The 27,401-nt window shown below is 36.2% G+C and overlaps 1 protein-coding gene across 7 annotated transcripts; it reads left to right on the top strand.

The window, feature by feature from the left end:
* On the top strand, positions 1-27,401 carry LOC105835871 (endophilin-A). 7 transcript variants are annotated; one of them, XM_036294136.1, is made up of 12 exons: positions 1-118; positions 3,228-3,321; positions 13,293-13,361; positions 14,995-15,211; positions 15,663-15,796; positions 15,908-15,974; positions 18,361-18,461; positions 18,535-18,638; positions 19,903-20,021; positions 20,830-20,922; positions 22,089-22,210; positions 22,928-27,401. In XM_036294136.1, the coding sequence occupies exons 2-12, from the start codon at positions 3,277-3,279 to the stop codon at positions 23,045-23,047; spliced, it is 1,191 nt and encodes a 396-aa protein (XP_036150029.1). In that variant the 5' UTR covers positions 1-118; positions 3,228-3,276; the 3' UTR covers positions 23,048-27,401. The 7 variants fall into 7 exon arrangements, with proteins under 7 accessions (XP_036150029.1, XP_036150031.1, XP_012534948.1 ...); XM_036294138.1 differs by having other exon boundaries at positions 1-292; positions 18,376-18,461; XM_012679494.3 differs by having other exon boundaries at positions 2-292; positions 19,903-20,000.

Below are 27,401 nucleotides of genomic sequence, written 5' to 3'. Positions count from 1 at the left end.
GCAGGGGACTTGGCAGTGTGCGAGAAGACCGATCACGTACGGGGCAGTCAGTGGGGTGTTCTCTCGCGGTGCTCGGCCACACGCGCGGATCCTCTCCTGCTCCTTACGCACCGTAGAGGCACGCATCCGCTCTTTCTTTCTTTCTCTCTCTCTCTCTCTTTCTCTTTCTTTGTCTCGCGTTGCCGTTCGTGTCGCGCGATCCAACGTCGACGGCGTGCCACCAGGACGTGCATTTTGGGGGGTGGTTAGGTCCGATTAGCGGTTCGCAGGGCCGCGTTTGGAGCGCTCAGAGGTGAGAGACACGAGTTTTTGTCGCACTTGCATCTGTACCCTGCGTTTTATCCACTTCGCGGCGACGATATCGCGCCCCAGCGGATCGTTCCTCCGGTTTTTCCCGGCGCGAGGAAATTTGGTATCGTGCGCGCGGTGCGACGCACGACGGGTCTCCCACGGAGAGCGACGTGTCGTCCCGTTCGCGGACTGTGGATGGCACGAGACGTGGTTGCCGCCGGCTGTAGCTCGAGCTCAGTGACGAATAGATCTTGGTGACCGGAGTATATATTCTCTCAGCTCATGACTCTACTAACGCGACTGTTCTCTTCATCTACCTGCGATCGGTCGGTCTCCCTCTACGTTCGTGCTTTTACCTGACGTAGCATTTACACTGTAGTTGCCTATTGTGGTGCCTAGAGCTCTCTATATTCCGTGCTACCACCCGGTGCTAACCTACCGTGGCAATTTTATCCCTCTCGATATCGTGTACTTACAGCCTACACACGTTGCAGTCCTTTGGCTGCGTATTATTGTTTCCTGCCGCAGCTTTTACCTTAGTTTTATCTAATCTTATCGCTCTCTCGCGCGCGCTTCTCTTCTCACATAAAAATTTCACTTAAATTTCATTATTCTGATTATTTCACTATTATCTTTACGAGTCTACGTTTTACTATTCAATACTGCACTGCCATCTACTCTTTCAATATTATAATGTTTTGTTATCGTCCGTTTATTTATTATATTACCGTTTATAACATCCTCTATTAAGACGAAAGAGTTTATCTTCAGAGTGCAAATAACTTTAACGGCGCGGCCAGCATAATGACGGTCAAGTTGTTGTGTCGCAAGAGAGCCAAGAGGGACATTAACCGTTGTTGTCCGGACTGTGTCAGTAATCCTCCATCTTCCCATCCGGTCGCCCACTTACCGAATTTCGTCTCCCTCCCTTCATTGATCTACCTCATTTTTTCCAACTCTTGTGACACAACCGAGTCATCGTGCTTTTAACAAAATCCCCGCAACATCGTTGATCTCTTTAGGCTTATTAATATAAAAAAAAGTTTCGTTTATTATATACGCCTACCACTGAGAGAAGTTCGACGTGTTACGTCGCGGTCAATGCGTGCCATTCTGGAAGCTCACCGTATAGACGGCGATTCTTCTAGTTAATAGAGCATTTATTCACTTCGGGGAATTCCGCTGTGCGCCGGCACGTCAACGGAAATCTCGATTCTACGATATCGACGAGAATCATACAGAAAGAGTTCGTCGACCGGTGATTTTTCACGAAGACTACGCGAGTGCTGATTGTGCAAAGTGTGAAGAGTTTCTCCTTTGATATATAGGTTCCATGAGATTAATTAATCGCATAAGGTCCCGACGACTTTTGCTCGGGTCAATTATAGACTTTGCGCCTGCTTGTAGAGCTTCTCTAGCTCGATATTCGTTGAACTTCTTTCTTGAAAAAATTTGTAGAGAGATTAATTTCTTAAGAACTCCTCAAGATCTCGTAAGAGAATCACGTTGTCAGAAATCTGTCGATTCATTTGCGTCATGCTCGTGTATTTGATTGTCGTATAGATTTATTTCGTATTCCCGGATTTACGTGTTAAATTAAACTTTTTTATTTAGCGGCATGTCGCGTGAGAAGTTTATTGATGTACGAGTTGCTTTTAGTGAAATCTGCCATGGATTTATTAGTATCTCGTTACTCTTCTATTATGTTATACACGTTTATTTCGATGCGCAGAATTCACACAAGAGAGCTATCAATAAGTAATACGTCACTTACTATTAATCGAACAAATTTCCTCTAAAAGATTCATTAATATAGATTTTGCGAATGAAATTCCCGCATTGTACTGAACATCTCCATATATGAATTTATCGACTCGCAATATATTGCCATTATTAGGACGACGTTCAGTAACTCGTTATTATTAAGTTATCCCGTAAGTTTTTAGAATGCATGCACTTTTACTATTTTTACTGCGACGTTATTGCATGCCAATCTCCGCGAGAAATCGATACACGCAGTTGCATTAACAAGTGGCAACACATTACTCGTTCTAACAAGATTCCCAATATAGATACACGCTCATTGATCGAACGATAGAGAAGTTCTACTCTGCAGTCAGCAGATTTGAATAAATTATGGATTTATAACATATCGCTCGTCTCAATTAGAAAATTGTACACGCAGAGAAATATTCTCGTGCTAAGAAAAAAAAAAGATTTACGATTTATACACGGACGGTTTTCCTGGAGTAAAAGTTTAACTATTTATATAGATACAGATCTGAAAATAATTTTGACGCTTGCTAAAAAAAAACTACGTCGGACGCGCGATGCTGCAAAAAGTTTAAACATTCTGGGCTTGAGCGCTTTATATAATTATTTCGATGATTTAACAAGAGGTTTATTTTAAAACTTTCCTTCCACGAACGCATAGAAGTTTGATGTTTTTTTTTTTATTTCGCGCGCGAGGGATCTATCGATGCGTGCCTGTCCGCCGTTAATAAGAGCACGCATTACTTACTCTCATTAGAGCCTGTTAAGAGGTCAGGTCGATGGCGCACGTTACGACGCACGGTTTCACACGTACGTGAGATCACCGCGAGACGATGAGGGCCATCGCCGTCGCGCCTCCGCCCGACACCTGCATGACCGAGCCGCACGCGAGGCGGACAGTTACATCAGCGACCGAGTCATGATGCTGAAAAACACGGCGCATAGTCGATCGATAGCATTGAAAATCATCCCGCTCGCCTTGGCGAACGGCCAGCACTCGTCACGACCATAAATTTGAAACTTTTGTTTTATTTTTCAATTCGATCTCTCTCTCTTTCTCTCTCTCTCTTCTCTTTTCTCTTTCTTTCTTTGTGCGAGTTTATCATTCTCATCGAATTCACACGTGCGGTTTGTCTGACAGTTCCGTTTCCGTTCTGTTGCAGTTCGGGGACGATTTTCGCGTGATTCGGGAAGCAACGACACGACAGCACCATGGCGTTCGCCGGACTCAAGAAGCAGATCAACAAAGCGAATCAGGTAAGCGTTCGTCATAGAAGCCGTCTTACTCTGCGGTTGACTTGACACAATGGATCTTCCCGCTGCACGGGATCAATAATTTCTTTTCCATGGAATATATAACTGGTATGCGAACAGAAGTTGAGCTTCGAAAGTGGAATACGTTAAATGATCTCTGAATGAATATATTCAATGAAAATATTGAAATACTTTTTTCTGATATTGAATAATAATAAAAAATCAATATGCGTTATGCTGATAGAAGGAATTATTTATCGTCCGGAGGAGTCGTCTCGCGTGGGTTATTTCTTTTATCGACGAACTTAATTTATTTTAACGAAGGTACATTTCCAATTACTGCCGCTTCAAGTACATATAGTTAATATATTTATTTTATTTTTAATTTTTTAAATATATAATAAACAGACCTTTTCATTATTATTCAAGTAAAAATTTTAATATACACAAAATAATAATCTCGAATACTGATTATTTAAATATGATAAAAATATATTTAATGTCGTTTTCCTTTTATTTATTACTCGTGCAAAAAATATTTGCTTGGTAAAAAATATGACAGAATCATGTGTTATCAAATTTTTAATGTAAGTAAATGCCTTAGTTTAACATTAAAACGTTTCTAATATATGATTCTCATACTTCTTTTCTAATCTTTTTCTCAAATCGATTTATGACTGAAGATCGTGATTTCTATTTGATGCATGCTCATGCTTGCTTCATAATAATTGTCTTAGCAAAGATACTTTCGGTGGTTTGTCATTGTCTTCCGAGAGGTGATAATTAATTAAAAGTTTAATATATTTTAAGCGGTTTGGAATCTTTGACACAGAATGTAGACTCATAATTCTTACGCCACAAGGCAATATTTTATTCTAATACCACAATGAAAAAGGTGGCAGTATAATTAAAACAAGTTCTTCTACAGCGTAATTAAAATTCCCTTCTGCCGTTGCGAAATTTTACCTTGAACTCCAATTGTTCCAATCTAAGTGGCTGTTCTCATTCGACTAACCGACGACAAGTCAAACGCCTCACGCGTCGTACTACGCTATCGATTTAGTGCTTAGGAACGTTAAAGGGAGCACCGTGCCAACGATTCGGCGGTGGTGGCGCGCACGATTCACCGATAGGACCGTATTCATTGCGCGCGCGGAGCAGCGTTGAAAATTTAATCGTCCACGTTAAAACGCCGACGACGCTTGTCGGTATATCGGACTACGTTACGCCAAAATTACCGGCGATGTATTGCTACTTGGGCGTCGTGAGCTTTCGACTGCCAGTCGCGCCCGTTCGTCGAAATACGTGATGGTGCCTTAATGCGATCACGTAAAACTCATATAACGTTCGCGTAACGCGCAGCCAGATTCTCGGCGATGTTTCCCGCAAGAGCTGACGCAAATAACAAGCAAAACGATGCCCACGATTAACTGTTATTAGATGAAATATTAATATATGAGTCTTTGCATCAGCGCAATCGATATTCGTCGAGAATGCCCCCGATGTACGTATGGGAATTTTATTATTGAAGAATCTCGCTATCCGAGGATCTTCAGAATCCGAGGAAAATCTAAGAAAGAAGGAATGCGTGAAACACGAGAAAAAGAATCTTGGAATTGCTCTCCGGTATCGTAGAGACGTACGTATTTTACGTGAACAGAAAAAAAAAAAAATTTGTCTCGTCAATAAACGCTAATGAGCGATTCCTTCTTTGCGTTTGCTCGTGCGAAAAATAATACGTCGAGTTTTAAGGGATTCTTCGAAGTTCACTTCTTTGAAGTTCATTCATCTGCACATTACTGAGGAAGCTCGAGAGATTGTCCAAGTTTGGCAACCAGTTGATGCGAGTTATCACTTGGTCCAGCATGCTATATGCGGAGAACTTTCGTATCAACTGCAGCCACGGCATTATCACGCTGTCGACGTTTAATCTCGAAATGCCGAAGCACAGAAGCGCGCTCCCGATACTAAAGTTTAGTCATAGTGAGACCGTAACGAATTGACGGCTAATTATTAATTGAAACAAAACATGCTTAGCGAATCAATAACGGTCTTTTACATTACATTAATTTTTACGATAAAAGAAACGGGATCATGGGAGATGTGACTGATTTTCCAAAATATTAAGACTGTCATTAAAGTAACAAAACAATATTCGCAAACGATATTATTATAGTTAAGAGACATAATGATAAATCACACAATTTGTATAATATTGGAAATCCGCAGAAACATTAAAATCTCATTAATTTTTATTTGAATAAACGTTTAAAAAAAGGTTAATCTTAAACATAAATCTTTCCACTTGAGTGAGAATTAATGTCATTTGACAGTCTTCTTGATTTGGAAGTTGAAATTGTCAGAATCCGCTGTTTCGAATAATATCTCTCGTAATTACGCTTGCTTATTGTAAACCCGCATGGTCTTTGTGTTGGTATGTTTCTGTTAATTTTGCAATTTATTCACCCCGCGGATTCGGCGAAAATCTACACAGGATGGAAATGACGGAAATCTCGTTGAATGCATCATGCGTAACTTACGCTCTAAATACCGTGGAAAACTCGATTATGAAATTCTTAACGTTGACGACGCGAGGTTGCGCGAGGTTTTCTGCGTTAAACGAGGCGCGATGCACGCGCTTACTGTGTCGTGCGAAATTCTGCATGCCGATATGGCATTTCTGCCGTGCGCATTGTCGACGCGCAATAATGAAAATTACTGCAATTATTCCCATGAGTCGCCGGTAGCTGCTGTTTAAAATACGGTAAAGTACTATTTGCTATTATGCAAACGCGTCAGTTTGCTGTTCCGAGGGGAAATATGGATAAAAGTTAACGATACTTACAGTCTCTGCACTTTCTGCAATTAACATGATTCACAAAAACACATAATCTATAAAAGAATTGAATCATTCGTTATCTGTACTGTTTTGTTACTCAATTTTATCATTTCTGTATATTTAATTTTTGATATTATCTTTTCCAATCTAGAATTAAGTCAGTCACTTTACTATATATTTTACCCTGTGTTTACTTGATTTTATCATTTTTATATTATCTTATATATCATACAGTTTTTGTTAGCCTTATTTTTAATGCTACATAGACTTTTGATGCAGAGAAACAGCTGCGCGTATCTTGATTTTTGCTGAGAGAATTGAGCGTAAGAAAAACTACAAGTTTTAATGCGGTTCAACCCGCGCGACACGCGTTGGCGGGAATATTATTCTGGCCTTAATTACCGCACTGCAGTCTGGTTGCAAATGCCAAATGGAAAACCATGTCTATTTCTAAGCGTTAAAGCGCAGACGATTCGGTTGGGCGAAAAGCGTGCGAGCGATGTGCGACAGACAATGCGCTTACGGCGATTGTGTAACAGGCAATTTTTAACTACCGACCGTGGCGGAGTAACCTCTCGCACGAAAATTCTCGATGATCCGCGGTGATAGCAGCCACAGCTTCTGACCTTTGCGTCGCCTAATTGTGCACACCACCTTCGAATCTTGATAATAAACGAGAAGCATCGATCGGTGCATCGCACAGTGGGTTGAGACGCTCCAAAAAGTGATCACAAACCAAGTGTAATATATCGATGCAGAATTACCAAAGTTTTCTATAAAGTAGACATTGGAAAGTACTTATTTCTAGAATTATATGTTGATGGGGTAATTTGTCTATAGTTAACAGAAATAGAAGGTAAAAAAATATATAAAATTGATATTCTCTCTCTTGATTTACTTTTGTAAAATATTTTTTTATCTGAGCATTTTTTTTTAAATCTGCATAATTTTTTTCATCTATATGGATGAGAAAAGTAAGATTATTATAATAGTATTGAAAGATTGTAATATGATTATATAAAATAATAAGCGATTAGTAATATAATGATTTTTTTCTTATATGACTGCTTATTTATCCGCAAGGTTTTTTTGGAGAGGAATAATGCTATTGTATATAAGATGTCCGCTTTAAAACTGAGTTGCGGTTTTCTGGTTTTTGTTTATTAATAATTCTTTATTAAATACAAGGTGTCTGAATACAGGATTTTAATGAATGCATTAAATATATTGGGAATATCGATTTTTTTCAAGTTGTATGGTTTCAAGGGAGATAAGAACTTCTGGAATGAGAGTCTCAAGGTAAAATAAAGTTTAACTTTATTTTTTAAGCTCAATATAACCCACAGCTAAATTAGTAAGATTAGTAAAAACATGACAGTTGGAAATATATTTGTTACATAACAAGAATATTGCAAAAATCAATTTTTATAGCAAATTTTATATAAAGATAAATATTGATTGTAGAGAGAAAATAATTACGTTAATCAATTCTGCGGAAAAAATTATAAAAGATACAAATCTAATTTTTTTCATCGTTCTTTGATTGTACAAAAAAATAAAAGTATCATGATTTATTGAAACTTGTTCCAGTTCATGACTAGACGAATAAGATTAATAAAGATAACTTGAAAAAGTTGTGCTTCTTTTGCAACTGTTCTCGCAGAATTGATTGATGTAATCAGTTTCTCTCTACAATATTTAATAATTTATTTATAAACATTTATTGTAAATTGTCATATTGCATTTGCTATTTTAAATTTTGGTGTTGTATTTGAAATTCGAATAAAAAAAAATCATTTTATAGGTATTTTTATATCCATACAAAGATTAATCTTTGTTTTATAACTTTGGGATAGTTTGATGGATTTTCAGCCCACTGTGCGTTGGCGTGATATGTGAAATGCTTATATTCAAAATACATTTATAGCAATGCGTAACAAAAAATTCCATATTATTTTAAGATGCTGTAATCAAATTTTTATCAGAGAAGGCTATAAGAGTCTAAAAAATTCGGAGAAAAAACCGTAGATAAATTTATATACGCTTTTATTTGTGATTACATATATAAATATTTGTAATCTGATATACACACATTTTATTTATCAATACCGATCTTGCGATTATTTTTTCGTAATAAAAATTAATATGCTATTAAATTAATTTTTATGGGTCTCTGTTGTTGGTTTGGAAACGTTATTTCCAAATTAGTATCATATTTTGCATTTAATTACATGTTAAATATACATATTTTTTTAAGAGTAAAATTTTTATAATTTAAGAAAAAGCTTTGTTCTCTAATGAATTTTTACCATTTTGCGTTAGATTCAGGTGTATTGTTTAATTTTTATTATATTCATGATTTAATGTTAATCTAGAAATCTTTTTTAAAAGATCGACTTGCCTTTTTATTTAGTAATTAAAATATTAATTAACATATTAATTTTATTTTGATAATAACGTAATAAATTTTAATAAATAAATAATTTAGCTTTAATAAATTAATCGAAGATAAGGGGCAGAGGAAACGGCGCAAATATAAATTCGTATGCACTTTCATTCGTGATGATTAGATATTTATGAACTGATATAAATACCGCGGCATTTTATTTGTGAAACCTCGATTGGCTCGATGGCGATTTATTAAAGGCTCTTTCTGCAATTTATTAAAGATCCTCCCGACTATCGTTGTACGCGCATTTGTCTATTTTTCGCGTATAAACCTTCAGCGTTGCGTGCACTCGTAAATAACGCCTAGCCTCACCGTATTGCGCCGCGGCGAAAATTGCATGTCTATCCCGCCGCGCGGAAAACCCGGAATCGGACGCACGCACACGCACACACACATACACACACATTCATACACACACGTGCACCTACTTCACTTTCTGTGTCCTAATTGCATTTGCCGCGATGTATGTACGCGGCCAGTGCGGCGAATGTGGGGCTCTAAATGCACCGTCGCCGTTGCGATGTGTCGCGCGTGTTGTGCCGCCGCTAAATCGAACCCCCGCAATATCGCGGATGTCCTGTTCGCCGTTATCGATGTTAGGACGACGGCAAACGGATATTTTTACGACGCGTCGATGCCTCCCGCGGCGCCGTGAACTCGCTCGCCCGACGATGTTACCACGGGCCTGATCGACCGTGCCGAGCTTCCGCGAGCGTGTGCTCCCGCTTTTCCGCACTCCTCCTCTCTGTTTACCTGAAATTTAATTCGATCTTGTGCGCGTGTACACGGGTATATTTACAAAGGTACCACCATCCCCGGCAACAATAACACGGTTACACGTGTTCGACGCCAATCGAATGATGATGTAATTTAATAGAAAACTGGAATGTCGCTATTAGAGTATATTTTATCAATGGAGTACAGGTTTTATTTGGAGAAATGTCTTTATAAATAACACTTTTTAAATTTTTCTCTAAATAATACTCACGATTGAAACTACAAATGCTAAACTCGCAACGTCAATGTGGGTAAATATAATCACGTGCAGCAGCAAGGTATGGAATTATAAAATAATCAGATACAGATAGGAAAAAACATATTAATTAGCTGATGTAATCGCGTCGATTGCTTTTACATATATCTTTTCGTCAATATTGCATCAGAGATAATAAGCCATTGATGATATAATGGAGTGAATAACTTCGCCTGCTTCAGTTAATATTCAACATTTGACATTCAACGCAGGCATAATTAATTTTCTGTGTTAGCAGAAAGTACTAAAATGTATCATGCCGTCCCATTTTAAAGGTCAGATTTTCTGTGACGGCTTTTTTTTCTCAGAAGATACAGGATGTGGGTGTGTAACGCTTGATACTTTTTCGGTATCGTCCGAACGAACACGTCTGCGAAATTCGATGCCTGTACCGGTCAATCTTGCTTTGTTGTTGCTTTAATTCGAGTGCAAAGGTCTCATACGAGCACAAATGTGCCTGTCGAGTGGGGCAATTAATTCTCATTTAGATTGACACTCTCATCGAATCCGGATGCCCCGCTTTAAAAAGGCGCTTTAAAGCCGAAAGAGCGACGCGAGTCCGCGCCGAATGTGTGTCAAGTGTTTTGCGATACGCGCCGAGACTGCATCAGCGGTTAAAATTTAGATCTTATTCGAGCCGATCGATTTTTTAAGTTCCGCCTGCCGTTACAAGAGTTATGAATTAGATATAAATATCGTTGCCATCATAGCTTCAATCTCTAACTGATGACGCTTTTCCAATTATATTTTTACGTCAGCCGCGTTATTGTGGAAGCTACTAGGAAAGCAAAAATTACAAATAAGACCGATCTTAGCAAAAGTTTTTATATAGAATCATTTATATAGAAGAATAATTTGTTAATAAAGTCTTCAATAGATCCTGGAGTTTTACGTCTCTTCTTATCTGGAATAAAGAGAAGAAATGACTGCTTTTGTGAAACTTTCTATTTATTATTCACATTTTATTTTGCAGTATTATTAACCCATTATATCACAGAAGGTCTCCCGTGCGTCTCCTTTTCTACTTTAAATCGTAATTTTAAATAAAAATTTTTAGATCTTTGATATTTAAAGGTAAAAAGAGTTTTTTCTGAAAATTTAGTCGACAACAGAGTAAGATATTTGAAAAATAAATACATTAGTTGTAACAAAGAGTGAAGATAAAAAAGTAAGAGAGACTAACTTTTTATCGAGAAATACTTAACAAATAATTGTATATAGATTATTATTATAGGTTTTAACAATTATGTATATGTTATATTAAATTAAATTTTAATAGGAATGTATAAGATTTATATATAATAAAAAAAAAAAATAAAACAATTTTTTGGTAACAAATAACAAACATTTTATTACTTTAACTGTGATATGCTATGATATTAAATTTGTTTTTCTGCACAAATTTAATATAACGGTTTTTTCTATAATAAAAAAAAACCCAACATTTTTTTCTTTGCCGCAGGAAAATTTTAAATTCTATGATTTTCATATGTATATCGGCTCGATATGTTCCATTTATGGAGACATCCATCATAATATTTCACAAGCGCGATTTTAAATCGCCGGAAACGGAATGCTCGTCGATGTAAAACGCGCGGCATTGCGCGTGACGCGATACCGGTGAAATTTACTCCAGGATGACGTTTACTGCGTACGAATGACATCCCTGTGCGTATCTGAGGAAGTAGGTCATCGTTAAATGGGTCAGGGTCTCTCTTCTCTCTGATTTCTCTTTCTCCTCCTTCTCCCGTGTATAATCCTGCTTTCAAAGCTTACTGTTCAGCGCTTAAGTACGTACGATACTATTTCCGTGTTTTGTTTATTCCTTTTTCTTTCGTATACAATTGCATAGAGATTACACAGAAAAAAAACGAATTTCACGCATTGTACATCGGACGTTGTATTTGTTCATAAACAGAGGAATAATTTTTTTTTAAGAATACGATGCTGTGAATTAGCACTTTTGCTTATTTGAAATTCTGGTTCTCCCTACCAAGGTAAACAGTTGAATTTGTGTTAACGAAATCGAGTTATGCGCGCAAAATGCACTTAGAAGGACTTTAAAATGGTTTAGAAAAGAACTGCCGACAGTGCTAGCTTCAATGTAACTTTCTTCTCATTGTTTGTGTTACAGAAATTTTAAAGTAGAAAAAAAAACAGCGAAGGTAAAGAGAGAAAGGAGGCGAAAGGGGAAGAAAGAGATTGTTAATCCAATATAAGAGAGTTAATCTTGATTCTAGTGTTGCAATTTTACTTTGAATTTTGCAAGGTTGCATCATTATCTTACTATAGCAATTTTTTTTATGTAATACATTATGTAGTATTATATTTCAATTTTTTAGGTAACATAAAGAATTCAAGTAAAAAAAATACACCTTTTGTCAGATAATTAACAAATTTTAATGATGATTATATCGAAAATTGATTTATTGATAGACTATGGAAAGAAAATTTATTGATAAAATATTAAAAGAATTTTATCGAAGTTTACGACATTAATCTGCTTTAAATTCGGTAATGTAGGTAACTTTGACACGCGTCAGTGGTTAATGCAATAAAATATAATTGATGGAGTTCATCGAAGTTTTGGAGTAATCTCGAAACGGGCACTCGAAATTTGTTTAGCCGAAATTGCGTAGTCATTGTAAATGCTCGCGTGCCAAGTTATCTGACCTATTTTCGCAACCCTTGGCAGGATGCGTGTCCTTTTTCTAGCATTTGCAAAGATAGTGGACGACGGACGGATCGATGGCTATATTATTGTATATTATTATTACTGTGGATATTATTGAAGTATAGAAAGAATCGGTTTTTCCCGATGTAATATTTTCTCTATCATTAATATTTCCTTCTGTGTACTTTTTCCACGATATTTTTCAAAGTCTCCTCACTTCGTCCACGGTAATATCCCGTTGCCCGAGAAAATCTCCCGCCGCTTTTCAGGACGATCCCGATTTACGAGCGATTAGCTGACCTCGTACAACCGACGTGGTTTGCGAAAATATTATACTCTCACATTTTCAGCATAGTTTACGTAGTCCAGGAGGACATTTTCGGGAATGATCTCGTTCGTGGGGTGGTAATCGTACAAGCGTGAAATAATCTCGCTCAAGATTTTGAGATTGATGAGAATTTCTAAACGTGAAACATATGTTGGCCTTTTAAATTTGATATATTAAAAATTTTCAATTATTTTTATAATTTTATTTTTCTTCAATCTCTAAATATTCGAGGTCTCTATCACAATTCTTTGTATGCTCACGTTTTCTTAAAGTATTTTTTTAAAGTATTTTTAAATATATCTAGATAAAGTCACAATTTTTATTGACAATACAATTTTCACACTTATGATTGGAAGCAATAAACGATAAAATTTTAAAGCTATTATTATTATTTTAATAAATTATTTCATTAAATCAATGAGACATTTGTTGAAATAAAAGATAAAGTGTCGATGACTTTTGTAACGTATTTTTGCTTAAGTGCCGCACTAAAGAAGTCTCGAGAAATTTTGTCAGATCAAACCGATCCATATTTTTTACGATGTCAGGTCGGGTTAAGAAATCCGTAAAATCTTGTGAAATGCGTTATTCATTCAGCTGCTATAGATTTTAGGCTATAAAGGATAACGAATTTCTTTGTCTCTCTTGCAGTATATGACGGAGAAAATGGGCGGAGCGGAGGGTACGAAGCTCGATGTCGATTTCGTGGACATGGAGAGGGTGAGTAGTGTATTTTCGTATACGTCTTGAGTGTGTGCGAAGAGCGCCTTCCACATTTTCGCGTAGTTTCTTTGTGAGGACGTCAGGAATGGGATGACTAGCGTATTCTTGGTTTACTTTATCATTACTGAATTTTTGAAAGATCTAACGGCATTTTTTTGACTGCGCTAAAGTATCTTATCAATCTTTCAAACGCATTCTGTTACGTAAGGCTAGAAGTCAGAAGTTGCGAGATTGACTGCGTTATAAAACGAAGGAAAAACTTCTTACCGTTGACTTTCTTCTTTGCTGTAGACTTCGCTGTAACTTCGATATAAGATGAATGAGGCGATACAATTTTTTTTGTATAGAGAAGCGTTTGTAAAAATTTCTCCTTTACCTCAAACATTTTTAACTCTCGGATTATGATTCTCTGAATGCATTTTTATGTTATTGGATCTGTTTTCGACAAACAAGCAGTTTTAGTTTTAAGAAAAAAATCTGTGCCAGATTTTACAAGAGTTATGTTAATAGAATTTTTTAAAGAAAATATAATGATATAGATAAAGTTAAGATCCTCTATTCGATCTACAATGGATCTTGGTGCTGAATAAAGCATAATCTGACTGTGTAACTGTGCGTCAATTGACGAAGTTGTCGGCACACAATTTATATGAGCTAGGAATATTAATAGAAAAATTATATTCAGCTCCAATAGTCGCTGAAGACTACCGAATAGATGATCTTAACTTTATCTATATTTAAAACATTTAGTGGTCGGAGAATTATTTTACTATTATTGAAAATATAAAGATTTGTTCACAAAGAATGAATCCTCTCTTCTTAAATATGTAGAGGGTGTTGAATTAGAGAACAATTATATAATTAATTAAAGAAAGGAAGTGGGATTAGTAAAGACGTTTTTTTTAAAATATTTTTTAAGATTTTTTGTATTGTATGATCATTAGGAATGTCATAAATAACTATTAGATAAGGAAAAACTCGATTCGTAAAACCATAATTAATTTTTAGTATAGATTTAATTGTAATTTATAAATATATAAATACTTGAACGGAAGAAATTTAATCAAGTTGAAAAATTTAGTCAAATTATTTTTTTTTAGTATGAGCGAATATTTTATTAATTTACTTATTAGCCATGACAAAAATAAATATATCACATGGTTACTATAGATACTATACTATATTTAGATAACTGATTTAGATAATTGATTTATATAATTAATCATGGTTTTATGGATCGAGTTTCTTCTTATCTAATCTGATTATTTTTTACATTTCTGACATTTTTAATATTTATACAATACCAAGAAAGTGTTCTTCCTGAGCAGAAAAATGTCCTTATTTTGTAATCCTTTTTTAATATGATTAGAGAATATTATAGGATAATTCTGAAAGAAGAAGCGTTTGTGAAATTTATTCTAAGAATTTGTGCATCAATAAATCTTACAGAGAAAAATATTCCGAGAAAAATAACGATTTCTCAAATGAATCGTTTTACTCTACTTGTACCGATAATCCATTTCGCATTTATCGTCAATATTATTTTAAAGCTTCATAAAGAATTTCTTGACGTTCTCGTCGAAGTAAATTGACAAGGGACGAAGGCTTCACATAAACACGTCATGTATAGAAAACAGACGTCACGTACGAGCTCGTGGAGGAGCTACAGATGAAGACGAAGGAGTTCCTCCAGCCAAACCCAACGGCAAGAGCGAAAATGGCTGCGGTCAAGGGTATCAGCAAGCTTAGCGGTCAGGCGAAGGCGTCCACCTACCCTCAGCCGGAAGGTGTACTTGGCGATTGCATGCTCCTTTACGGCAAGAAAATGGGCGAGGACAGCATTTTCGGTACATGTAGTTTAATCTCGACGTTGTATGTTCACGGTGTCGAGGAGAATTTCGATTCTTATCTAAAATGTTTCAAATGAATAGGAATTGTTTTTCAAAATTTGCGGCGATTATTGTTATTATTTCTAAATATTTTTATGCTAGAAAAAATTTATTCCATACATACGCGCGTGCGTTTTTTAATTTTTTTTATTTCCTCACTTTTTTTCTATAAAAAGATATTATTTTCTTCTGTTTACGCGGCAACTTTTTGCAGGCGATAGGAGTTATCTATTAATTGCCTCAGATAACGACAAAAATGGCTTTACGTGAGATCCTTTCAAGATACATCAGAGTTAATGACATTTAAATCGTACGATTTTAAAAAAAGCGAGACATATCGAGGATCGATAGGTCGTATTGTCTAAGCCGCTGTCTTATCTCGCATCCCCATTTTTATCAATCCTTGCAGCCCAGGCTCTCATTGAAATGGGCGAAGCCATGAAGCAGATGGCGGACGTGAAGTATTCGCTGGACGATAACATCAAGCAGAACTTCCTCGAGCCGCTGCATCATCTGCAAACTAAGGATCTCAAAGAAGTGATGGTACGGTTATTGGAAAAGTTGTATAGTGCACGCGGCTGGGCGGCCGGTCTATTCTTCTTCTTCACGCTCCGCACGCGTTCGATCTCCGATCCGATTTGTTGTTGATTTCAGCACCACCGGAAGAAACTGCAGGGCCGTAGGCTGGACTTCGATTGCAAGCGAAGACGCCAGGCGAAAGGTACGTTGAGGTCCCCCTCCCCCGCATGAGTTGTGCCCTCGCTTCTCGTCCTCGCGCGTGTCTCTCCGCGCTCCTATTGATTTATTCAGCCGCGCGCGAGCCTGGTCGTCGCGCGTGTCCTTGCACGAATACGTCGTCGTCGTCGTCGTCGCTCGCGACGTGTCACCGGTGATTCGAAGAGTTAAAATAAAAACCACAACGGCGCTATAACGCGAGTAATGAACGCCGGGCGATTGCGTCCGCGGCGCGGGAAAGAGGGAGTCGGGATCGCACGTTTGTTTCCAAGATGACGGTGTCGTAAAAGAAAAAAAAAAAAATGAGGAAAACGAAATTGTACCGGGGAGGCTCTAATGGCGAAAGGTCTGCAGAATTGTCGTCGATGAGACGAACGTGCCCCGTGTCCGGGGCGGAGATGATTTTCGTCCGACAGGGAGAAGTTCTCGCAGTTACAAAATCACAATTTTGAATGGGAGACGTGATGAATAAAGCGCCCCCGAGAGAATAAGACTTCCTGCGAGGAAAAGACTAACAGCCGCAAAAATGTCGTTTTCGAGCAACGGAAAAGCTTTCTTTACTCGTTCTTTTTATAATTTTTTTCGTAATTCTTTTTCCCAGGGACTGTGTACTTAAAAAGAATATATATATATATTAAAATAAAAGTCGAGAAGCTTTGGAGTTTTTTTTTCTCACCTTTGTGAGATACCTTTTTCTTGTGACATAATTTTAATCTTATCTAAGATTTTCTTATTCTTGCTATATAATTTCAGTATTTTATTATTATTATGTTGACAAACGTTTTGACGATTACAGCATTTTTTTGTGCTTCTCGAGATTTTCAGACAATTTCCATTTCGACTCCTTACTTATATTTTTCCAGCGTAACGACACGTCGGTGGGGACTTTTAAGCTCTTTATGAAGATAGAGTTTCGTTTCCAATCGGCATGCGTGTGGGAAAACAGAATTGTGTTTCGTATATACGATTCGCTTACTCAGAATAGGATTGGCACGATAAAAATCATTGCATGAATAGTTGCAAACGGTACAACTTTTTCGCAATAGAAGGGAGATCTTTTATTCGCATGCTGCGTTGCATGAGCACGATCAAGTAGAATCACAAATCTGCGTAATAATGTAGACGTTGAAAATAGGACGCGAAAAGAATACTTTTCTTTAATGGGCACTTTATGCAGAGAAATTATTTTTCATGTGATTAGCTCGCTTACTGCATCAGAATCATTATTATAGAAAAAAACTTGTACTTTTGTTTCGACAAGAGAGTTTTATATTCATATATTTCAGTTTATTAAGCGCAGCAATATTAAGTCGTGTATTTAATAAATTTATACTACTGTTATAATATATTAATTTATATTATATGTACATAGACATATATTTTACAAGAGAAAATAATACATTGTATGTAATACGTCAGATCTGTGTCTGTGAAAATTGAGAAAAAAGAAGACTTCGAAATACATATTAAAAAATACTTATAAAGAATTTCGATTCTAAATTTATTCAGAATGAAATAGATAATGGGTTTAATTAACATTTAATAAATAATTAGCAGCTACACAACACAAAATGAATTAGTATTGATATTTTTGATCGCCGAGAAGGACGAATCTTAAACAATTGTCTAAAACAATTTATGTGTGCTTTATACATTTCGAACTTATTGGTTGCGTTTTTTGCCGCGTCGCGATTCATTTATATTATTTGCTCGGAATAAATTCGTGTTTCCTGCTGATGATCGGTGTGGTGTCTGTTTTTGACGCTTAATTATTAGCGACTGGAAAAAATTCTGCTAGTCCGCATTTTGGAAGTCCAGCGCGATCGGTCACCTCGTCGCCGTATGGTATGATTTCTGTTGTACGTGCCTAAGAGCTTGTATTATATATTTTTAGAAATTTATTATATATTGTATATTGATATCGTTATGCTTTCAAGCGACCGCTTGTAAATTTCCCCTAAAATTTCTAAATAGGAATAAAATTTAGAAAATATTTAAAACTTGCGTGTTAGCGAAATTTAGGATATTTTTGAAATATTTAAACATACATTTTTAAAACACATTTTTTTAATATTCTAAAAAATAGACATTTATGTGAGATATCTAAACAATCTAAGATTTAAACTGTAGTCGCTGAGTCTCATATGTGTTATTGGTAGGTTTAGTGTAATAGTAAAATGATAATTCTATTAAAGTGCTCGACGGCACTTAAACACGCTTTCTTATAGCGTTAGAAACATTTGCGCGATCGTAGAATTAATTACGCTTTTCTATTGTATCCGCTGTATTGTAAGTGTTTAGATTTAGAAAATGAAGCAACCCAGTAGTGCAACCTTTTTAATGCCGTTGGCGGGGCAACCGTTTGCGAACAGGTTCTCACGTTTCAGACGACGAGATTCGTCAAGCCGAGGAGAAGTTCGCGGAGAGCCTCCATCTGGCACAAATGGGCATGTTCAATTTGCTGGAGAACGACGTGAGTCGGTGCTAATGTGAAACGTTACGCAATGCGTAATCGAGATCGAGATTCTTACGTCGTTCTTTTGCAGGTCGAACAAGTGGCACAATTGGCAACTTTCAGCGAGGCTCTTCTCGAATATCATCAACAATGCACTGAGGTTCTCAGGGGGTTGACAGAAATTCTCTTGGAAAAGTACGTTTAGTCATACAAAGCAATTAAAACTCAGTGTTGAATGTATCAATTATGAGATTGATTTCTATTAATTTTTTTTTTTGAAATGTATATTTAAAAAGTAAATATTTTTTTCAATTTTTCGTTCAGCTTATATTGACAGTAATGACGTAAAAAGTAAAAAGTTATAGGCCAATAAACTAAAGTTTTAATTAGTCAATAAATTAATAATTACGTTTCGACTTAATTCTTTTTCAGTTGTAATCACTAATACTATTTATATAATTAAAAATTAATTAAAGAAAATAGCAGCCAACTTACTCTATTGGCTTATAATCTTTAATATTATGAGTATTTTTTTGTATTGATTTAAGTTTTTATTTTGTTTTACTTTATATAAGCCAGAAATATTTAAAAAACGCGCTTCTTATATATATTTTTTTACCAATATTTATTTCTACCAATATAGATTAATTTTAATTACAAGGGACTTGTCACACAAGTATTTTCTTATCGGCCCAATTTAGATGGGGAAAAACAATCTCTTAAAAACAATATTTGATTTCAAACACTTATTAACGATAAGAAATAGAATAAAAGTGTGATATAGAAAAATATTTTAAATAAACTTTTATGTAGATTCTTAAGCTCGCAAAATGCAGACGCAAATTAAAAAGGGGAAAAACGGTCAAAAACGAGCAGAAGTTAAGTTGGTAAACAATTAAGAAATTATAATATTTATTCTCGAATCACATAACGCTAAAAAACATTGAGAATAAATTAAACAATATAACGTACAGTTTCGGACTAACTTGCCCTTCTTCAGCATAAAAAACTGTGATAGTAATTAAAATCAGATATTTACATATTGTTGAAGTCTAACCATAATATAATTTGCCATTAAACAATTATAAACCAACGAACGTGAATAGAGACATAATTATTATATAAACGTCAAATTTTCGGTTCGGAAAAAAGTTAGATTTTGTGTTTAACATATTTTATTTTATATTTTGTTTTATTTTTAAAGAGAATCGAACTGTGTGACGGGTCTCTTGTTAATTTAATTCAATTTCTATCTTTTTCTCATTTTTTTTAAGAATGAAAAAAAGCTAGAAAGTAAACTAACTGAAATTAAAGTTAATCTACATTGGCAGGAACAGATCTACTCAAATAAATAAATCTTATACGTAAGAGAAGATGGAGATATCTGTTCTTATAGCCACGCTATATAGCATTCGTTTCTCGACTATTGTTGCCTACGTGTATCTATATTGCTCTTCAGGAAAGAGGAGGCCGCAAATAGACCAAAGCTGGAATTTGTGCCGAAGACACTGGCGGATCTGCACGTAGAAGGTGGATTGACGACGGACCATATGAACGGTGGGAACTTCTCTCTTCACGGTAAAACGCATTTCACAAATACTCCACTACACCACGCGACGACACTCGGGTGGTTTGGCTGTGTTTAACTGTGTTTCTTGTTCCTTACTCTCTTTCTGTCATGCCAGAGGGGGAGGGGACGTATTCCTACGTACTATATTGACCAATATATTGCATTCCTCTGTCTCTCTTACCCTGTATGGAGCGCCTTTCGACGAAATATTCAACGAGATGCGTCTAATATTCTGTGTTTTGTATTTTTTTTCACACTTTACAAACCTTACTATGCACACGTCAAAGGCTGGGCGGTTACCTATTTTTCGAAATATTTCTTTACAATCCAAATAAAATATTTTCTTTTGCTATTTTTTATAGATTAAATACTTATTTAAACCGAAACGGAGGCTTTAATTGGACAATTGACACGGAAATAAGAAGCATTAATTTTCTCACGTTTATCGACATGCTCGAACGAAAAGAAACGATGCAAGTGGGATTGGGGAAAATGAAACACGTATTTAAGGATTACAATATAAATTAAGTTCACTCGAGGAGTTAATGGAACATTGACGTTCGATTAAGTTTCTCGCAAGATGAATTCTCGCCGATTTGCTAAACGGACGTCGTGTTATCAATTAAACGCGTACACAGATGTTAATCCGTCAAGGGATCGATCTCCGCGATTACGCGCGAAGATACATCCACACACATACACACACACACACACACACATACGCGCATTCTCGCCACACACATCACATCCATTCTTGCTCCGATTGTGCTGTGTGTATAATGTGGCATACCTGTCTGTCCTTCTGACACAATGTAGGGGCAAGTCGGGCCGGCTCTCCGATTCATGCGGACGGGAAGCGCTCGCAGCTCGAGCTATTTCCGGCCGGAAACCCGCCACAATCTGCCAATGGTAAACTTTGCATGGGGGTTTCCTCGTTTCACTCTCTCTCTCTCTTTCTCTCTCTGTTCGCCGAACAAACGAATCCCCTTTCGAGTCACTCGAGGGCGGTCGCGCCAACTGTTGCGCTGTTAAGAGCGCCCGTAATTATCCAAAGTTTCTCTCTTTACCTAACAACAATCGAGAGACAGATGTCGAGTCCCACATCAGGATTAGGTTGTAATTGAGGCTGTTGGTGCGACCGATCCCCCGCGCGATTCTCTTTTATGTTTTTTTATTTCTTTCGATGGGATTCTCCACCGCTTTCTCCGTGTAACGACGCTGATGACTGATCACCATGCACGTTTATTAGATAGTGTTCTGCCACCCCGTGCCGTAGAAGAGGGTTGCGTTGAGAATAGTTTTTTAGGTAATCTAATGAAATTTAAGGCGAGCAAGAAGGAAACGTTGCAATTTTTATAAATTTTGTTAAACTAAAAATATATTCGGTTCTTATTTGTAATAATATGTAACTAGATTTATATTTTAATTAAAAAGCTGCAGCAATTTTATAGAATAATAACATGTGAGAATATAATCTTTCTTTTATTTATTAACTCAATATTTTTTTTAATTCTTAGGAAGTAATAAATTATTTAAAATATTCTACTTTTTTCAAAGGTATTTTAAAACGTGAACAAGTTTGCCTATTTTTTTTTTTTGGAATGCAGTAGTTTTCTTTAAAAAAAGATTCTAAAATAGGTAAACTTTTCTGTCGTTTTAGAGCAGAATATTTCTTATCATTTTAGGCTATAATACAAATGTTTGTACAAAAAACATTAGAAGAACTGCTTTCTTCTTGCTGCAAAGATTTCAGTTAGCTCACGCAGCTTCCACTGACGAGTAAGCATTAATTTCGCTCGAGGAGTTTACCTTATTATCCTCGAGCATTTTCTCGGTGAGATTATTTTATTTTCGCATTTTAGAAAAAAATCAACAACACACATACCGCTGCTTTGTGCGACACGACTTTTTCCGCGCAAGATGATTCAAAGCCATCACATGGCAGATTGTGTTGAGTGTGTAGTTTGAATGTACGCGATGCGACATGCAGTGTCACACTGCGACGTATTTTTTTTTTATGTTAGATTAGCGCGGGCTTCTTAGTAGTTTAGCACACTCTTGCCGACTATTTTCAGCTTCACCTTTGCCCTCGCCGAGCAAATCACCAGCGAGAACGCCGCTGATGACACAGAGAACACCATGCTGCACAGCCCTGTATGACTTCGAACCCGAGAATCCTGGTGAACTTGGATTTAAGGTGAGTTTACGATGTTATTATTATTATCATCTAAGTGTTTGAGTAATGCCGTCCTTTAAAAAATGAATGTTTAGAAAACTTGTAATATTTGGAAAAAACTTGTAATATTCTTTAGAAGGTCACACAAGATGCCCTAATTTGTCAAACAATTTCTTTTCAATTATCTATTTTATTTTAGATATGATTTTATTTAGACTTAAAAAGCAGCTCTTATGGATTACGAGTTCGATTAATTTGTGTTCCGTCCGATTATTCGGAACTTTAAACATTTTTCTTTAAGCGTCTTTCTTAAGGGAATATTTTTAGTCTAGGGTGTTTGCCTTTTTAAAGATTTTTATAAACTGTTGCATATATTTTTTCTATACTTTTACACATCTTCGGGCGATAAACAGATATGTATGCAAAAGTTGAAATCGATAGTTTCTAAAAAATCAGTCGACTTGAAACATTGGTTATTTTTAAATTTACGTAACATTTGGATTAATAAACATTTAGATGTGTCAAAATTTGTAGATATTTATTAAATAAACACAAGTATGTAAAAGCCTACGCTTTGACAAGAATATGTGCAACAATTTTTTTCTAAATTCCCCCAAAATTGGCTACTTTTTACGCTTTAGTTCGAATATTTTCTTGGTTTTTGAATTCTTAATTTCTTTAGAGGCGAATGATTGATGACGCGTTTACATCTTAATAACATTTTATCCTCTTTTGCAGGAGAACGACACGATCACCTTGACCCAGAAAATCGATGAGAATTGGTATGAGGGCAGTCTGGACGGCCGCACCGGTTACTTCCCCGTGACCTACGTGCAGGTCGTAGTGCCATTACCCTAAGAGGACGCCGCGCATCTCGAAGCCAAAGACCCTGCGTATTCGTTCACTAGCGTCTACCATTACAGGATTACTCTGTTCTCCAGCTAGCCTAAAACCTAGACCTAGGCCCTTCAACGACTTTATCTTACCTATCTATTGTCACTTACGTTGCGGTTACATGCTTACGTCCAAGACACGATCCCGAGTTTCTCTAGACCTTTCTGCCCGCCTTCTAAACCTCTTCCCCTTCTCCCCGCAAACCCGAGAATAGACCTCTGTTACGCATGTTAATGTACATATATAATGTTATAGTGTATTTTATCGACGTAAGGACCTTCGCGCGCGCAGACACACACACACACACACACACACACACACACACACACACACACACACACACACACACACACACACACACACACACACACACACACACACACACACACACACACACACACACACACACGAATGCATACCCAGGAAGTACGTACAAGTAGATACATGTAGACGTTATTATACATATATATATATATATATATACAGACACAAATAAGCAAATATCTATATTAATACGTATACATATTATATGCACATACGCATATACAAACACTCAGACACAAATACCTACGATAGCAGTTCACTGTCAAGGGCGGCTCTCTCATCGTCTACTTTTCTATATTATCTTCCGTCTCTTGTCGAGATGCTTTCGGGATATTTTCAATATAGTTCGAGTGCACAAAGGAGAAAATCGTGAGCCTAGCGTAAATCGATTTATAGTGGAGCGCGCGAATTTTCCGATAGTTCCCTCTGGCATTTAATTAGTTTCGCCGCACCGAAAGTGTCGTTCCGGTAACGAGCCGATAACTCGGCGCTCGTTTGTTCTGTTGCAAGCTATACTTTGGTCAGGATATTATGTATTATCGCTTATGGATTTCGCTTTGTGGACTTGGTGAGATTACTCCAGCCGTTTGTTAAATTCGTCGCTGAGGTAAGTGGAGGCTTTTAGCTCGAACATTACCGCATTGTCGAAATTAGCGTTAATTCTGGTTAGATCTTTTCTAAACATTAATATTATTAATATTAATATTAATTTATTAATACTAATAATATAATTATGTTAATATTATATTAATATATTTATAATGGTATTAATATTATTATTAATATAATTGTTAATATTAAAAAGAGAAACTAACTGGACTTGTTAATCAATACTAGATTATTCGATGAAGTAATGTCAATTCAAACTAGAAGAGAAGTCAGTAAGCTTCCAATATAAAAGACACTATTAAATGATCTAGAGATTCTTCTATAACTGTTGTACATTTTTAATTATTATATATTTAATTGTTACATGAGAGTGAATTTTTAATGCGGCTGGAGCAGTACTTGTCCCGTTCCACTTACTCGCTCTTAATGCAAAGAATACTTTGGCCACTAAGTCGCGTAAGTTTCTTCACGACTCTCATTTACCATGTTAATTAATTAAGAGCACTTTCCTTGCGAGAGTTCGATCATTCGACCGTGGCACATGTTTTGCGTTGGTCCGCGCGGCACAGCAAACTCGTTACTCGTATAATGTACTCTTATAATAATAATAACATTGTTATCGCAATTCGTGTTTCCATTCCTAAGTCGATCGACCGTTCTTTCGGCTGCTTACCGATCTTTCTTCGTTTTTTCTCCCCTTTCTTTTTTATTAATTGCTAGATGACTCTAGCTATAGAAGATAGGATTTACTTTAAGCGAACCTCGAAATGGCGGCAAATCTCTTCCACGAAGTCATTATCTGTGATTACTATAGATAATTGCTGGCATTAATTGTGTCTAACAGTGACGATATAGTTTCGTTGTTAGAAAACTTCCGGGTCGGTGTTGATGATGAAGTAAATATAATTTAATGAAAGATCGATTTATCGGAAACGTTCAGTCAACTATCTTTTGTATGCGCGCATCTATTTCTGATTTATTTTTAATTGTAGAAAAATATACGCGTCGGTTATCGAAATATCTTGCTGTGATAGTTTCGGAAAGAAAAATTATTTCTGTGTCGAAAACACCAGACTACTTTAAAAGTTATAGAAAATAATACAGCTTTTAATTAATATTTATAATGTTTGAGTTTCATTTTTTCAAAATTTTTTTAATCAACACACCCGAAACTTTTCCGATACCCTTTACACAATTTACGTCGTTTTAAAGGCATTTTTAATTAATAAACCAGAGAGAGTGTAAATATCGTTTGTATGTTTCGTATATATACGTTTGAAAAACGGCCAGACATAATAGTTTTAATTAATTATTAACTTTTGATGTAGCAGCGCAAGAGTATAAAACGAGAGTGTGGAATAACAGACTTACCGTTTTTTGACCCGGAATATTTATACATTAAGTATATATTTTACGCGAATACCGGGATACGATTATATTTTCGTAGCGTTCCAACGTCAGATTTCCTTTCCTCCCCTTCTGACTTTGTATGAGAGTTCAACCGCCAGAACAATGAAAGTAATTAAGGAAATTGGTTATTTGTTGCCACGTGGATTTTAGGTAAATCTTCAAGCGAGATATTTGCTAAGCATAATATAATGACACTAGAGTATATTACTTACACGTATACATATTGTCGATAAAGAGGCGACGGCGAAAAAACCCGACCGCGTTATATCTCTTCATTATCATTGTTCATATATCTATATATATTTTATTGTCATTATTATATCATTGTAATCGCCGTACTGGCGAAACTGGTTCTTGATTACATATATACATTGAATTCAGAATGGGATTCTATTAAATCGAAGGACTTTAAGACTCGGGACATTTTCCGAATTGAGTGTGCCGTTACTTAGGATAAGGCGGAGATACGCAGAAGACGTAGGCTAATCTGATTTCGTAGCTTTTAGCTTTTCCCAGATAATTTTGTGCCGTTTAATTACTTTCTGAGCGATAACGGTAAGATTCGCTAAATAGATCATAGAGCTAAAGAATTTTTAAGAGAATTATAGAATTTTCGTACGTGTAGTGTAGCGCTATGTAAAGGAAGACGAATGGCTTAAAATAGTGATAATCTCTTTACATTCCGTTGGAATTAGAGTACAGTATATACAAGTATTAATAAAGTGACGTAGCTGTAGTAGAAATACAGTCAAATCGGAGAATGTTCTTTGTCCCGCAGAGAGCGATACGCCGATAATTTAGAAGACACGTTCGTTCATGATTGAAACATAATTAATATTTACGATCGCTATAACGATTAACAATACCACCGATGTTATCACTTGCTGCTGTCACCGTCGCCAGTTAAGTCCTTACTCGGGACGGACGACAAGTAATAAACGGAGGACAAGTCGTGGAACGTGGAAAAAAAGAAAAGAAAAGGTCCGCATGCAAATTTTACCTACTACTATTAATCGCTGTGAGATAAAAACGAAATCCCTTTCGGAACTCGAAGTGTTATCGATGTTGTGCAATATTAAGAGTTTAACATCACGGTGTTTAGCCGGTGGGGGCCATTGCTGGATCAGTGTTTCTCAAAACATTGCGACAAGATTTGGGAAATGGAAGGGAGGGGCGGCAAGATGGAACGAAAATGAAGGGCAATTTGTTTTGGATTGGACTAATAATAAAAATATTTCTGCTAATTGATAGTGCGAAGAGCAATTTGTAATCTGCCAGAAATTTATTAATTTTCTTCTCTTGTGTAAAAAGTGACGCAAATCATGTTGCACTCTCCCGTCACTTTCGTTCCATATCGTCCGATGCGAAGCGAAAAATCCCCATTGAACGAACGTGAACATCGTTCGGTAACGACAATTTTCGCTTTCGGTTATTCGCATGGTATACTAATACTTGATGCGTCCTTGCGATGGAATTACTTTTTGCAAGATTTTTAAAGTTTTCGCGAAACTGAATCTAAGATATATATAAACGAACATGCCTCGAAATTATTGTTCAACATACTTTGATGGGCCTAAAATAATTCTTGCATTGAAATATTGATGATGTAATAACGCGCAAAGCGGTGATGATAAAATTAAGAATTAATTTACATTTTGAATAGATAATGTTTAATTTTTAATAAAATTTGCACTATATATGACAGATTTTTATTTAATATATAGAAGATAAAGAATTGCTTATTATATTTCTGATGCGAATAACCGAAAATTGAAAGAAGCGACCCCTCACAGCTCGATCGTAGTGGGATTATGCTTTTTGTCAATATAACTGATGAGAGACTGGTGAAGCTTTGTCAATTAGAATGATAGCAATAAAACGCTGATTATCTCGTACGGAGAGTGCAGGGGCGGATGATGATTTAGGGTCCGAAGTTAATAATTTTTAGAACCCCAGTGCACGACCATAATGAAAA

This window comes from Monomorium pharaonis, chromosome 11 (assembly GCF_013373865.1).
Source record: "Monomorium pharaonis isolate MP-MQ-018 chromosome 11, ASM1337386v2, whole genome shotgun sequence".
Taxonomy (NCBI): domain Eukaryota; kingdom Metazoa; phylum Arthropoda; class Insecta; order Hymenoptera; family Formicidae; genus Monomorium; species Monomorium pharaonis.
This window is presented reverse-complemented; position numbering and strand designations above follow the sequence as displayed.

What these genes read in the sequence shown, in the direction of transcription:
- LOC105835871 (XM_036294136.1), top strand. Translation starts at nt 3,277, where the DNA reads ATGGCGTTCGCCGGACTCAAGAAGCAGATCAACAAAGCGAATCAG. An exon ending in TCAATTTGCTGGAGAACGAC is followed by an intron (nt 18,462 to 18,534) that starts GTGAGTCGGTGC and finishes GTTCTTTTGCAG; the next exon opens with GTCGAACAAGTGGCACAATT. An exon ending in TGGGAACTTCTCTCTTCACG is followed by an intron (nt 20,022 to 20,829) that starts GTAAAACGCATT and finishes GACACAATGTAG; the next exon opens with GGGCAAGTCGGGCCGGCTCT.